The 16,221-nt window shown below is 36.6% G+C and overlaps 1 protein-coding gene across 5 annotated transcripts in view; it reads left to right on the top strand.

Annotated features, from left to right (window-relative positions):
• PAPSS1 (3'-phosphoadenosine 5'-phosphosulfate synthase 1) overlaps positions 1–16,221 on the top strand; it is a 46,125-nt gene that overhangs the window by 17,296 nt on the left and 12,608 nt on the right. For all 5 annotated transcript variants that reach the window (XR_003992213.1, XR_003992212.1, XM_030491928.1 and 2 more), the window contains 5 exons: positions 5,370–5,483; positions 7,510–7,621; positions 10,647–10,852; positions 11,824–11,959; positions 13,359–13,627. Coding sequence is in view for 3 of the 5 variants with exons in the window: in XM_030491928.1 (XP_030347788.1) it covers positions 5,370–5,483; positions 7,510–7,621; positions 10,647–10,852; positions 11,824–11,959; positions 13,359–13,627 (837 nt within the window). In the remaining 2 variants the exon portion in view is untranslated. The remainder of the gene's footprint in view (positions 1–5,369; positions 5,484–7,509; positions 7,622–10,646; positions 10,853–11,823; positions 11,960–13,358; positions 13,628–16,221) is intronic.

Genomic DNA, 16,221 nt, shown 5'->3' with positions numbered 1-16,221 from the left:
GGTTGCTTACTTCAGTGAAAGACAATGAAACCAAGGCATGGCTGAATAGGCATGTCTTGTTCTCACGCCATATTAATTCAGTGATACCTTGAGAGTATAACTTCTGTAGGTTTCCTTTAGTTGGAACAAGCCGTGTCTGTGGCATTCTTGAATAATCCATTGTGATTTGTAAAGAAAAAGACCATAGGCAAGCAGTATTAAAAATGATTTGTGATGTTTGTTTTGTTTCAGTAGCTGTGAAAAAGTTTGGGAAGAAATCCACTTAAAGCGTTGGTAATCCTTGAATTTCAAGGACTGTTTTTATACTAGTTCAGACAATAATGACAGAAGAGAGAAGACACCTGGAACTGTATAAATATGTGTCGTGGCAGAGATAGATATACATACAGAAGTTTATTAACCAAGAATTTGAAACATAGCTGTTTTGTAGGTAGTGGAATTATTTGGTTCTTAGAATTTTTCATATTATTTGAAGAGAACTCTGAAGCAAATTTATCAGGTCTTTTCCAAAACTGTGTGCAGTCCTTTATGAAGAAAAAGGGAGGTAACCACACAGAAAAGGAGTAATAAGCAGCTGTTGAATCTGGAAAATTCTTGTGTGGTATAACTTGGTTTTGAGGGTAACCTGGTTTGGTTTCTTTGCATGTAAATGCAATAGGTACTTGAAAGTTCCTTATGGGGACCTAGAATGCAAGGTACTGATGAGTATCTCCTGCAGCTACCAAGAGTCACCCCCAGCTGCTTTCAGTACTACACAAATCAGTGGTTGCACACTTTTTACTTTCTCCCCCCTCTAACAGAAAGACTTGGGTGGCTTTTGAGCTTGATAAATTTGACTTTCAATCTGCTGATATTTTCCAGTGGAGTCAGACAAGCCTAGTGCAAGTGTTTAGCTGTAAAGATTTAATTGGTTTTGTTCTTGTTTTTCCTGTCAACAAAAATAGCCCATCTAGCCCCTTGCACGAAGTTTGTATTTCCTTACTATGGAGTAAATTCAATATGTAGCCTGGAAAATATTTTCTGAAGAAGTCATAATTCAGAAATGCCAGTTTCCTGTTAAGGAGGTGCAAAATTATACAAGGGAAGAGTTGAATTTCTAGTAGGTAACTTGAAACTTTTAACTTCCTTTTTGTAAAAGTCTCATACTTACGTATGTCAGTTTATGGCAGCTTTGCAAATACATCACCCAAATTGGAATTTGGTCACATGCTGCTTCTACTGTTTAGGTCAATCCATTGGGTGTGTATAAACATTGTGTCCCTTCTTCCGTCTCCCACCTATGCCCCAACCCTTACAGACAACTTCCTGTCTAAGCTTAGCATTAGACTGGTATTTGGGAAGGTGGTCCTCATGGTTACATAGTACTAGTTTCCTAGCTCTATTCACGCAATTCCCTGCAATTGTATTTAAAAATCTGTACTTTGGAATGGTCAGAATTAGGAGCACAGTAGAAGCTAGGGCTTGTTCTTGGTTGTGGTGTTTTATAAAGTCACAAAGACTTTATAAGGTCTCTTTTTTTCTTAAGATGCGAAGTTTGACACCGGTGGGTCTTGGAAAATACATAGAAATGGGTGAGACTAACTGGTTTTCATAAGATTTAAGTGAGTGAGTTGGGTGAGAGGCCAGGATGGTCGGGGACTGGAGCATGCTGCTGCACAAGGAGAGGCTGAGGGGAACTGGACTTGTTAAGCTTGGAGAAGAGAAGGCTAAAGGAGATCTTTTTGCGGGTTTTAGCACTGCAGTGGGAGAGTATAGAGAAGACAGATTAAGGCTTTTGTCAGAGGTGCACAAGAGTAGGATGAGGGGCAACAGACATGAGATGAAACATGGGAAATTCAAGCTAGGCATAGGGGAATAAAACCTTTTTACTGTAAAGATGATCACATATTAGAACAAGTTTCCCTGAGAGTTTGTGTATGTTCCATCCTTGGAGATACTCAAAACTTGACTGGCTAGGTCCTGAGCAGCCTGCCATACTGGAACCAGTTTTGAGCAGGAGGTGGGACTAGATGACCTTTGCAGGCCCCTCCAGAATTCTCAGGTTAGGCTAATAGTTACTTTGTGTGAGAAGCTGAGGGGAAAAAACCCCATGCTCTCTGTAAGGGATATGCAAGTTTATACTATTAGTTTTATACTATTGCACTGAAGAGTTAAACACTTAACAAGAAGAGATGTAAGCCAGAATGAGCAGAAACCAGTATAAGCTTCTAAGCATAATTTAAAAAAACCAACTTCTGTACTTCCCACAGAAATAAAACATTGATTTCTTCCTATGCTTAGGAAAGTAAGCAGAACTTCCTGTATTGTAAGTTGTGGAATTCCTATTTGTGAGGTATGTCTGCTTTGGTTGTGATTGTTTTCTTCTGAAAATATACTACTGAATGTTTTAAAAATAGATTTCAGTAGCTCAACTTGGTAAAAAAAAAAAAAAGCATGTATAATTTTGGAGTTGTTATTAAAGAACAAGCTCCAGTTACACTGAATTGTGTAATCGTTAAATACTGTGATGGTGTAGTTTTTGTTATCTATCCATTCTGCTTTCTTCTCTTGTTTTTTAACTTCTGGCACAGGGCACAGACAAGGTTTTGGTTCAGAGCTGCTCTGTGTTACTTGCAGAGACTCTGGTTAGGCAACAATCATCCAGGTAGATCTGCTCACTGATAGGTTTATGTGAGTATTTCCTAGATGTTTTCAGTCAAAATGATTTAGGTTGATATAGATGTACTATGTAAACTAAACATGACTTATTTTGACCAAAATAAATGTGTAAAGGTGTCTTTACACATTCAAGAGAAACAGCAGTGAATGCCTGTGGTCAGAAATTCCTCTTGTTGGCACAAGAGAAGTAGATTTTCTATGTCTTAAGTGAATTTAAGAAGTGATGGGTAGAGGAGAGGGTCTCAGTCCAGAAAATTGTACCCCTCTCTGTTAAGGTCATGGCTGTTACTGCATTTTTCAGTTTTCCCCATACTTAAGGTACTCACAAACTTGCCTGCAAGCTGTAGGTACCAAAGCAGTGATTATTACAGTTACACAAATAACTCTGTGTGTTTTTTCCATATATAAATAATTCAGTGGCCTCATACCTTAATTAATATGAATTTGTAAGACTAGTCATTCAGTAATAGAAATTGGATTTCACTTATGAATGCCCATCTACTGGAAACTTGCCTGAAGGCCCTTTGTTTACAGTATGTTGAGGATGTTTGACAGCACCAGCAAAGAACCTACCACAGCAGTCTGAGGAGACAAATTCCCATAAAGCATCTAGGTTATGTTTATTATTTTGCTGTTTTTCATATGAATGCATTGAGAAATATTACATGTTGAGGAATATTGTGTAACTTGTCTTTTGGTAGAATGGACCTTTGGGAAGTTACTGCCTTAAAGTGGTCACTAGATGGCTTGCTAGCCTAGAATTTTCTTAAAATTCATACAGTTTAAAAACCTATAGATTCCTTTTTTTTTTTTTTTTAAATCTAAAATGTTGTTTTAAATGACATTTTTATGTCTACAAGGGATTCTAGGTTTAGTAATCCTACAAATTCTCTAAATGTCTGACTCAGTGTTGCTAGAACTGTCTTCAGGCTGCTTACATCCTTATAACGAAGTAGGTTATTGGCAGAAACTGCGTTGTGAAACCTTTTTCTCCATTGTTTTGTCCATTAGTGTGACACTAAAACCAGGATGATATTTGAGGAGACCTTTTTAATGGCACATGTATTTTCAGCTTTTGATGGTTTGTAAAATTAGGACATTCTAGCATGGTAGTGAACTAGGCTCCAGAGGGGAATCTTCAGTGGAGCAGCATAAGGTGTACTGAGTCATTATACTTTGCTTGTAAGGTCCGCTGTTCTTTACAGAAGGCAATACCTTCGTTTGATTCTGGGAGTCTGCTGCAGCTCTTCTGGGCTGTAGTGCTGCTGCCCACACAGGGAAAAAAGAAGGCAGGTTTTGCCTAACTTACTGTCTAATAAAATCAGCTTCCCAAATGACATCTGATATGTAATGGACTGAGCTTATAAAACACAGTTGCTAAGTGCTAGTTTAATTTGTTTTCCTTTTGTTTGTCTTTGGAGATATGAATTATGTAACAGCCAGTGAGACTCACCATGTCTTTTTATGCCTGCAGTCATTTTATCTCCCACTAGCTTTCATCATCCTACTCCCCTTGTTTTACTTTCCATGGAGGTAGTGCCTAATGTAAGATAAATGCTTGGATAAATGTTTTAAAATGCTCGGGCAAACTTGGTGTTTCCTGCAAGCATACCTGTGTACACTGGGAAAATAAAGATAATTTCTTCATTCTTATAAATAAAGAAATTATTTATTTCTTTCTTTATCTTGATTGGAAAGATAATTTCTTTATTATTTAATTTCTTGGTGTGGGTCTGTGTATACTTTGCTATAAAGGTGAGCTTTTTTTTCCTCAAAAAGTAAAGCACTACTGACTACTTTTTCCGCCCCCCCTCCTGCCCCCCCCCATCACTGGAACATTTGACTGGGTTTTGACATTGTACACCATTCTTTGTCAGAGGAGACTCTAAAGTTTTATCATGATGGCCTTTCCTCCCGTCTCTGTTTTTTAATTATGATTTTATTCTTATATTCATATCTTATGAGAGGTTTAAAGTCTTGAGCCTTGAGTGTTGTGGAGTGCAAATGTCTTGTTTAAAATATGTGGAGGAAAAGTGAATTTTTTCCAGATTAAGAAAATTTTGTGTTCTGTGGGCTTCTGGTTATAAGATTAGATTTCAGTTAATTGCATATATATGCACACATGGCTTCTCATTTAAATGTTCTAACTGTTAGTATGTAGATTAAGACACTGGTTTTGTATCATTAGCTGTAGGTAATACATTTAATTTGTATTTCTGTATTAATCCCTTTCAGTTGAAAGGGTTTGTTTTTTTTTTTATTCCATGTTACCACTTCTAATGTATATTGTATAGTAAATGGCTCAAATTTACAAATGCTCAGTGTCTAAAACTTCTTTTTTTACTTCTTTACAAGTATAAAAGTGTAGTCTTCCTTTCTGCTGTAGATAATGTAGGCATTAATAAGTCATAAAACCTGCATTTAATTCAATAGTTAAAATATTTTCTAGGAAAATGTTATGTGGGGTACTTAAGATGTAGAAAAAAATCACTTGTCAGAATGTTTCACTTCAGTTATTCAAGCTAGCAGCTTGGCTAGCAATATGTCATAATCTTGGAACAGTGCTGGTTTTTAAATAAATAAAAGTTGCTCAATGAATAAACTTTTGCTGCAGAGTAGTGCAACATTAGAATTTTACTTCTTGACCATGTGTTCAGAGTCCAAGAAGCATTCTGAGCAAACATTAAGTTCTGTTTATTCCTTTTATACAGGACATTGTACCAGTGGATGCCTCTTACGAGGTGAAAGAGCTTTATGTGCCAGAAAACAAGCTACAGTTGGCCAAAACTGATGCTGAGTCTCTGTTAACCTTGGAAATAAATAAGGTATTGCATGTTCAGTTATCTCATTGATGAAATTGAAAGACAATCTGTAGCGCAGTTGAAGTAGATAGTCAAAATACCTGTACTGCTTACAGAATGTATCTTAATATACTTTTCCCCCCTCTGGAGAGAAATCACAGCATCTGTGTTTTCTTTAATCGCTTACTAGAGATAACAACTGAATCTGTGTCATTTAATACATTATGCCTGGTATAATGTTACTTAGTTTATCCCAAGATGGAGATTAAATTTACGGTGATTTCCTCCCACACACCTATCCCTCTCCCCCAATCCATGGAGTAAACCATGCCTGGCATGTCTTGTATGAGTAGTTACTTCTAGAATAGCAACAAATTTTTTTATTTTTTTTTAATTTTTAGTTTACTGAAACTTTTTTTTTTTTTTTTAATTGTAATGACCTAGAAATACAAAGAAAATCAATTACTGCTTCTTGATTATCCTTGTTGGTAACCTTCAGCTGAACGATAGTGACCTTTATATACCAGGCTCAAACAGCTGCGAATTTAAGTCTACAGAGAGATGATCAGATCTAGTTTATTGTTTTGTGGTTGGTTTTGTGGTGTTGTGGGTTTTTTTGGTTTTTTTTCTTTTCTTCTTTTCTCTCCCCCCCCCCCCCCCCCCGCCCCCCTTCCTCTCTCCCCTGAACATGCTCATGCTACTTTTTGGCTTCCAGCAAAGAAATGTGGAAAAGCATGGATCAACTTGATCAACTGTGTTCTTATTTTGGTCAAATGCATTATGTTCCAACTGAAATAAATTTGACAAAGCTGCTTCTGGCTCTGTTTCTGTTCTACCTCATCATCTTTTTCGAAAGAGCTAAGCCTAAATGCACGTCCAATGCATGAGTTTCTTCACTGGCTTTTTGACAATATTACTAGAATTTAAAGCTAAGTATTTGTTCTAGGAGCCGACTGAGCTCAGAGTTCCGCCTCTGCAGTGAGTAACTTGACTTTGAAGGACTGAGACAACATACTAAGCACTGAACTAAATAGTCTGAAAGTTTGCCTAGCCTTCTACCACTAATAAATTTTAATACTTACTTTCACTGCATCTTACTAGATTCACATATGTGTTTGTAAAACTATTTATTGCTTTGATGAGGAATAAATATTTAAGGTCACCATGATTAAATTTCCTTAGTGTCCCATTCTAAATTGCTCCCTATCTAGAAAATCCTTTCCCTCTGCACCCCCAACTAGTGGTTTGTTAAATATCAAGCAAGTATATAACATAAACTTGGCAAGAAAATGTGTGTTGTACTTGTCTCAGCGTAAATTAAACAGTGTAATAAAATTAGTCGTGCTCTTTGAAAAAGAGCCTTGCACAAGCAAAGCCTGTCCTTGTCAAAGATTTGACCAAGTCTTAGTAATGCACATGCAGAAGTAATAGAGGCCACACACTGAGTCATAGTGTGGCTGCTTAAATGCTAAGGAAGGAAATTCCTTGTGAGCTGATACCTCTTAAACTAAAATAAGTACTAGTCCCAAGAGAATTTTACTTCTGGATTGTCTCACTAGCTTCTGCAATAAAAATTTTCTCTCCAGTCTGTTTTAAGATTAGACCTCATAATATTCACCCCCATAATTCTGATATGTAATTGTATGTGTTGCTTTTTTTTTTTTAAAAAAAAAAAAAACCTCTTGGTTATCTTGCTTTGTTAAAAAATTAAATGCAAGTGGGATTTTCTAATTCTGTTAAGTCGAACTTTATCAAACATTTACAAATGAAGTTTGTTGTGTTTTTGTTGGTTTGTGTTTTAACATGTGGAAATTTGATCTAGTGTAAGGACTGGAAAATAGCCAGAAATATGAACAGTGAGGAACAAGTTGCTCTTTTTTTTTAATTGTAGAAACTTTGAATTCTTTGTGATTAAAAACTGTAATACTGAGAAATTTATACTGTCTGTGTTTCATGGGTAAATTATGATCTATTACGATGAATCATAACACCTGATGTAAATCAGCGAGCAACAACTTTTATTTGTTCTATTTCTCCATTTCTTTACAAGGTGGATATGCAATGGGTGCAAGTGCTGGCAGAAGGCTGGGCAACACCCCTGAATGGCTTTATGAGAGAGAGAGAATACCTACAGTGCCTTCACTTTGACTGTCTCCTCGATGGTAGGGTAAAAGTTGCCATTTGTAAAACCGAGCAAGATAATCCTACTTCTGAAATGTTGTTGGTGCTTTGCTGCTTAGTGGCGGTATGATAACATGTTATCAGGCTTGTGCACAACATGGGGTAAGGGAATAAGATACAACCATCAGTTTTAAACTTGATGGGGTTTCATTCTTTCTATACCTATCATTGTGTTAGAATTTAAATGTCTTACCTTTTTGCCTTATATTTTTCGAATGTTTTCATTTTTGAAAAACATTTAAACCTAAAATCCATGTTTCTAATTTGTTTTGAAGAAATTGTTAGAATTGAGTTTAATTGCTGTTTAGCTTTGTGTGCTACAAGATTTGTTCCATAACAGTAATGAAGGGAATGACAGCAAACTGACTTGAGTGCTGGAGCTATTGCAAGTATGAAATCAGAATTTGAGGAGGTGACTTGAGTATGGACAACTGTCACATGTAATTGAATTACTATGACTTAGTAATTATCCTGTGACGATTTAAATTAATATGGCCTTACCAACTGGCTAAGAGCAAGCATTAGTTAAGGTAGTCAACAAGTGATAGCATCCTTGGGTTTTGGAATTTGATGGTGATTCTCTGTCACTTTTCATTTATTCCTTTTTGAAGGCTCTGTTTTACTCAAGCATTTTAGGTTTTTTTTCCACTCTCTATATCAAAGAGGGATAGTAAAAATTTCTGTCTTCCCACTTCCTTTAGCATTACTCTTCTGCTGGAGACCAAACAGCAGAAAAAAAAGAAGTCATTTGTCTTTCAGTTCTGTAACCCAGATATCTGTTGTCCCTCTTAAATTTTCTAGTTCCCTTTTCTATAAGTCTCTTGGATACTACCCTAGGCAATATAATACCATCCTGTTATTTTGGAGTATCTAAAGTTTGCAGTATTGTTTTGGACTGCTAGTTTTGTTTTCATTTCATTTGCCTTCTGTGTGTCTATCCAGGTAGAATGTATTGTGCAGATGACATGCTTTGCTCAGCTGCTAAAATAGCTTGTAGCTCCTTATTCTGCTGTGTAGTCTTCTGTAAATCAGAATTTTTATAAGGCTTCTAAGACCTTATATATGTGAGTGTTTCAGATATGGCAAAATTAAAAGTTTTTAAACTGATCTTGCAGTTCTTTTTAGTACCTCATGTATGCTGCAAAAAATTTGAGTAATGAAAAATAATGAATAACTTATTGATGGAAAAAATCTTCAGTCCTAAGCTTGAATAGAACAGTCATGTTTCTCTAGGTGCTACCATCTTTCCTCTTCTTAGATATCTACTGCAACATTTATCTATGAGAACCTTTTTGGAAAAATGTGATTGCCTTAAAGCTGCTTTGCTACTTGAAGCAGTGACAATGGTTAAGTCAAAACAGCGTTCTGAAAGTTTCCTCCCTTCTGGATTCTTACAGCAGCAGTCATTTTTCCAAGGTTTTGATTTTGAAGAGAGCGAAATTGTTTAATACCTGCAATGTACCTCTTCCTTTGGGCTCTAAATGGAATGTTCATACTGACTGACTTCTTCAGTATGGATGTCAGTGCAGTTGTGTTGACATTCTCACTTTAAAGCTTAAGTTACCTGAAATAGTTTTAAGCCGACACTGTGCTCATCTGTGATTTAGTGAACTCACTCCACTACCTTGCCTCAGTTTCTCATTTGTGCAGTGTCTGAAGACAAATGTCGAAGAGCCTATATATTGATTATTGGTCACTGACAAAATTTTAATAATCAACAGCTTTCAGATCTCTTCCCAGTTTGAAATATTTGTTTACTTGTTTGCAAAGCAAAAGGATTTTTTAAGTTACCAAGATGGAGTGGTGAATCACCTTCTCTGTGACTGTTGCTAAGCTCAATTTTATGACCTAGTTACTTTGAAAGTAACTCTGAGCACAAAGACTAAACTTAAGAGATGTGCAGCATGCTTTTCATTTTGCACAATGAAGGAAGGGGGACCTATTTTTCTCTTAAACTTTTCATCTAGCTTCATCGTTTTTAACTTACTACCAAGTTCTTTGAGGTAAAATTGAGAGAAAGTTACAAAAAATGTATTGCTCAAATAACAGGGGAATCAGCCTTGCTTAGAGTCTTGGCTTCACTAAAGCCAATGGTAAACCTTCCATTAACTTCAAGGCGCTCATGGCCTTTCTCCTGGAGACCACCCAAAGGTATTGCAATCTTTCAGCAAATGTATGCTCATTAGAATTCAAGCCTTTGTATGAGACTCACAGTATTTATTCCACTGGGTTTCTCAAATTTCGCTCCTGTAGACAAGAAAAACAACACTTCCAGCATCTAGCATTAAAAAATGAGGACCACACATAACCTTAAAATTCAGAAACATTTGGTTAAGTTTTAGAAGTAGCTGGTAAGCTTTCAGCTGAATAAGCTACATGAAACATCTGTCTGACTGAACAGGGTTTTTTTCTGAAATACCTATGCTTGAATCCAAATATAGTTTTAAGTAAACAGCAAAAGTCACCTTTTGAAATAGTTGAATTACATATGCTAACTAGTAGATTTGGCTGCTTCTACCACACTGAACTTTTCTTATGGACCAAAAGTATCGCTACTGAGAATGGTATTTCCTTTTTACTCATTATCCACTCCTGTAGCAATCTTGCCTAATATTTTAGATGATCTGTTTAAAGATGTCGGTTGTGTATTTCTCCTTACTATATAGCTTCTTGAACAAGATAACTTGAGATCCCCAAAAATTAGTATCCTCAGTCTAAATACTGTGTGCAGCTGTAAATACTTCCTATTTTCAGTACTTTACTCTTTGTCAGACCTCAGTGCTTGCACATTTTTATAGCTCACGTATCTTATGCAAGATTTACTTCTAAAATTTGCTTGTAACCCTTGTTAAAATAAGTACTTGAGCTATCTGTTGTGTGATACACTTACAGCCTGGACTGTAACTTGTTAGGAGGGTAAATTTTCATAATATCATTGATCACTATTACTAAGGATAAAGGCTCTTTTTTTTTTTTTCTTCTTTTTTTTTCTTCTTCGTTCTGTAGGGGGAGTTGTTAATCTGTCAGTGCCTATAGTGCTAACAGCTACTCAAGAAGACAAAGGAAGACTGGACGGGTGTACAGCAATTGCACTGGTGTACGAAGGTCGCCGTGTGGCCATCCTCCGTAATCCTGAGTTTTATGAGCACAGGAAAGAGGAACGCTGTGCTAGGCAATGGGGAACAACATGCAAGGAACATCCCTATATCAAGGTGTGTGTTTAAAAGTTGAAGATCTACAATTAGCTGTAATGTTTGCAGAACTGCAAATTAAGTGAAGCTGATGTCTGTGACCAGTGTATTTCAACAGCAGAACTACTTTGAGAACTGATTAAAATGTTTGAACAGAAACAGAGGTGACTTTTTTTGCTCTATGCAGCTGTTGAATAATCTGCACTTAGTGTGAAAATCTAATGTCAATATGTACACATGCATTCAGAATGTACTGTAGAATCTGCTACAGAAGAGGGAAGTTTGCCCTCTAGTGTGCCTAGGAAACACATCCTTCTGTGTAGCTGGATGGACCATCAAAGCTCCTTAATCAGCAGATATATGCATTGAGAAGGCAAGAAACTTCTGTTCTGAAAAAGTATTCTAGTGAGTTTACAATATACATTGCCTTGGTAAAGTGCTACTGTGAAATAAACCCAAAAGCCATCCTACTTCTGATTTTATTTGTAAATTGAATTGGGTGAGTAGTTAATCAGAACTGTTTTATTTGTTACTTTATTTTGCTGACCACAATCTTGTAAACTGCGGGGCCATACTGAAACTGCATTTGCTTCGGCCAACTACTATAAAGTGTGGAACTTCATTGTACTAAATATATTAGGCTTTCCAGCCACTCTGTCTTTTAGTCGTGTAATAATGTTGGTAAAGAATACTGCCTACTTGCATTTCTATATATTTAAAAAATCCTTTATTTTGAAAGAAAGGCATATGCCTACTGAAGATTTGTGCATCTCTCCTGCACCATGGTATAATATATCTGGGCTATGTTCCAGTGATTTCTTTTCTTTTTTTTTTTCTTTTTTTTTTTTTTCCCCCCTCAAATTGACACTTGACTTGAGACTGTCAGAATTAACCCACAACTCTTCCCTTGGTAAATATATGTTCCCATTGCAGTGCTCTAGATGCTCAGGGGAAGCTGACAACCAATCCTAACAAAGATTTTCCTTTCTTAGATGATTATGGAGCAAGGGAACTGGCTTGTAGGTGGAGATCTACAGGTCCTCGATCGTATTTATTGGAATGATGGACTTGATCAATACCGTCTCACTCCAACTGAGCTAAGGCAGAAATTCAAGGAAATGAATGCTGGTGAGTAATTTTTTCTTGTTCTGTTTCTTCCTGCAAAGATTTATCCAAATGTCTGCTGCCTCAGGGGCTAGCATTGTTTCAAGGATGAAGATTTTGAATGCTCCCTTAGGAGGCATTCTTTGCCTTTTACTGGTATTAATTTTTATGATCTCAGGCATTGCATTGCCTACATACACAAGAGAAGCTGGTAATGCCTGAGGTTTTGAATTTTATCTTTCCAGGCATGCTAGACGTGTTACTAATGCAAGAAAAGGTAATGTTAAAATGTGGTAGAATGGGATTTAAAAATTATCAGGTTTGGCTAAAACTGTAGAGGTGTGGTTGAGCGTTGAGCTTTCATGCTGTTCTATGTTTGAATCTGTTCCATGCTACTTCTGGGGAGCAAAGCTTATGACAATAATGCAAATAGACTGGTGCAAAATGGAATGTATCACAGTTAAAAAGTGTAAGCTAACTGCTAATTCATATTGCAGAAGAAACAAGTTTTTCCTCACTAAAGCAGGTGTGTTAGATAAATAAGAGGCTGAGTAATATTATAAAGCAGAGCACAATCATGCATACCACCTTCATTGTGGCAGCAATTGGCCGGCAGCTGATAAGCATTTCTTAAGTGTAAGGGAAGAGATTAATATCAAGAATGCAGGCTGAGATTGGTCCTGAGCTCCTGTCTTTTTTCAGTGTAGTCAGTATTTCTAGGATCTGCTGGTTTGTGATATTTAGCTAGCCCCTAAATAAATACGTTTGATACCTCGAAAACCCCCTGTTCTCTAGATGTCATTAGTTTCTTTTTGGGAAACCTCTCAGTTATGGTGATCTTGCTGTCTTGCAGGATATCTTAGTTCATCTTTATTTGCAGAAGGGAGAAATCCTGGTTGTGTCAGGGTTTTTCATCAAAGGGTTTGTAGTGCTTTGGAATAGCAGTTAGCCTTGTTTTGTTCTTACTGTGTGTAAACTCTACTAAGCTGTTTAGGTGAAGGAAATTGACTAAGGCACGTTAAATCCCCATTTATTTGTTTTGTTGCAGACGTGTCCACTTGTTCTCCTGATCATGCATTGAGCCTTTAAGACAGGTAGCATAGGTTGATTTCCTCTTAGAATTTAACATATATGCTCATGCAAGTGAAAAATCCAAAGAGAAGATTATAGCTATTGGAGAAACTAGAGTAATTCTTTTGAAATCTCGAAGGAAGCTGATCTATGGGGGTCTTTTTGTATGGTGTTTTTTTATTAGTTTTGCTTATTGAGTATAGTAATTCTGTAATAATTCATAATCCTTTAATGACCCATGACTACTGCTGTTTCAGAGGAAAGATTGTACCGTTTGAAGATTTTTCAATGGCTACACAACTCCTAATAAAATAACTTGCTTTTCTTATGTCTTTGTTTTTTTTCTCCATAGATGCTGTCTTTGCATTCCAGTTACGCAACCCGGTGCACAATGGGCATGCTCTTTTAATGCAGGATACTCATAAGCAGCTTTTGGAACGTGGCTACCGGCGCCCAGTTTTACTTTTGCATCCGCTTGGAGGCTGGACAAAGGAGGATGATGTTCCCCTCATGTGGCGCATGAAGCAACATGCTGCAGTACTGGAGGAGGGAATCTTGAATGCAGAAACAACGGTGGTGGCTATATTCCCTTCCCCCATGATGTATGCTGGACCAACTGAGGTAAATACATCAAGAGTTTAAAACAAAACAAAACCCCTTTGATAGTGCACTAAAGTAGTTAATGTTATGCCTGATGATTGTGCGCTGTGGGTTTTTTAATGGAGAGAGGACGCTAATTTTCCTTGGGAAACCAGATTGTCAAAGCTACCTCTGTCATCAACAAAATATTCTTCTGTGAAGAAACTTGTATATTGTAGGATTTTTTGTAGGAGACAATATTGGGTTTATGTGCTCCTTTCTTTACAATTATAAGGGTATGATAATGAATTAATTCTTTCTTCTTTTTTACAGTCCTTTTTAGAAGGAATTGTGAGATCTGTTGACTTACTAAATAGTTGTTCTGAATGTTGAATACTTAAGTTTTACGACTGTGAAGCCAAAAAGTCTGTATGTTGGAGGGCTATAAGCAAACTAGAAAAAGAGAGCGAGCTTTGTTTATTTTTTGGCAAACTTAATTCAGAGAGAATTGTTTCAAGGCTTTTGTATGAAATAATTCTTTGGCAACACTTTATTTTGAAGCCAGGTCTTGGGTTGGAATCTCTAGAGGTTTGTGGGAACCAGCAGAGAGAATAAATGCTCTCATTTGAGGGCAATTCCTTTAGGGGTTTTTGGTTCCCCATAAAAATACCCTTTTTCTTTTTTTTTTTTTTTTTTTTTTTTTTATTTTTTTTATTTTTTTTTTTTTTTTTTTCCTTTCTTTTCTTTTCTTCCCCTCCCACCACCCCCCTCCATGAGTCACAGGAAGTTCAAATTCTGACCAGGCTCAAGAGGTTAACTCTGTGGTAGCTTTTTGATAGGAGATCTCACCACTGGAATTAAATTGGGCAGGTGTCTGGTCAAACAGAGCTTGCACTGCCTTTCAGTCCAGAGCAAAAACTGTAGTCCAGAGCTAGTTGAGACATGTTGAGTGAGTTACTGTGGGGAACCTTGTACTGTTCCACATAGACCTTTTGTGAAAATTAAAAGAAATCTTCTACGTCAGTCTTCTATTCATGAGCATATGAGGAGGAACAAAATCCACAATTTTTATTCTGAACAGAATAAAAGTTTCCTCCTAACCTATACAACATTTCCAGTAACCTCAGTGTACAGCCTGACAATAATGTTTGTAGCCAAGTAATAAAAGATACTCTTCTTTTAATAATTTTCCATAAGTCATTTAAAAGACATTCTTGCCAGGTTTGTTTCTGTAGCACAAGAGCTCTATGGAACAACAAGCAGCTAGGCTATCTACAGAAAGGATGAGGCCTTCCAGTCTGTAAAGATTTTAATGGACATGTTTCATAGCATCAGTTTAGCATTTTTGTATTTTTAACATTCCTGATAGTTACCTTGGAAGAAAAGAAACAGTTCTGTAAGGGAAAATTCTGTATCAAAATGCAATAAATTCACCTCCGTAGGAAAGTAAATGTCCTGAAGTAGTATGGATGTGTAGAAATGGGACAAGAGCTGCTGGTTTTAGGTCTCAGCATGTGGTTTACATTGTTATAAATTGTCTTAGTCAAATAGCTTAACTTACTCAAAAATGGAGTTCTTACTTGCTGTTACCCAAATGACAACATGAAACTTGAATTTCTGAACTATGCTAGAATTGTTTCAGGAAATATGCTGCTAGCTGCTGTGGTATGCTGGAATTTACTGTGTATGGCCCACTCCCTACTTATAAATATTAAAATTATTAGCATAATATAGATGCTTCCATACCACCCTATGTGCTTGAATAGCAGTGTAATGTGTAATGTCTGGCTGTGGTCAAGATGAAAACTGATACCAATGATACCCTTATAAATCATGACTGGTTCCAAATTTCATTATCGGATTTATGAGACTCTGTCCGTATTGACTACAGAACTTCCTCCTTGAATGGTTCCTGTAATGATTATAGAACTAGCGTAGAACTAATAGTTACTACTTTGTGAAATAACATTTGAGCCTCTTGCCTAAAGCTTGCTAACATAGAACAGTAGGCACAGTGACTAAAATGTGATTTCGTTTTATGTAAAGATTTGCAGCAGGCAGATGCAATTTTAATTCCCACCCTCCCCCCCCCCCGAAGGAAAATTTATTCATTGCATTGTCCATTTACTGCAAGGAAGTGGCAGCAACTTTCATCCTGTGATTTGTGGGGTTTTTTCCTCCTGCCTCCCCTTCTTTTTTTTGTCCCCTTAGAACTTGACATATGTTTGTTACCATTAGACTTGGGAAGCTATTTTACACTATGTAATTGCTGGGTAGGGCCTTTAGTATTGTGTGAAAGTAAGGCTGAAACACATAGAAGAAACTACTGTTACATACTTGCTCATTTTTTAAACTCTTCTCTGAATATCCTTTGGCAGATACTGAGCTGTATAGATGGTACGACAATTCTTTTAGGGAGTACTTCCCAGTATGAGATGAGAACAGACTGACATTTCCTGAAGTGGCATGTCTTTGTTACCTAAAGTAATGTAATAGTTATTTTACTTTTCCTGTACTGTACAGTTAATTTTTTTCCTATTAAAAATATTACATATATAAAAATGAATTAAAAAAAAATCACCAACAGTCCTGTAACATAGTAAGTCTAAAAGCTGTCATAAGTGTAACATACGTAA

Source organism: Strigops habroptila, chromosome 7 (genome assembly GCF_004027225.2).
Source record: "Strigops habroptila isolate Jane chromosome 7, bStrHab1.2.pri, whole genome shotgun sequence".
Lineage (NCBI taxonomy): Eukaryota > Metazoa > Chordata > Aves > Psittaciformes > Psittacidae > Strigops > Strigops habroptila.
The sequence above is the reverse complement of the archived record's forward strand: the minus strand, read 5'-3'. Positions and strand labels throughout refer to the sequence as shown.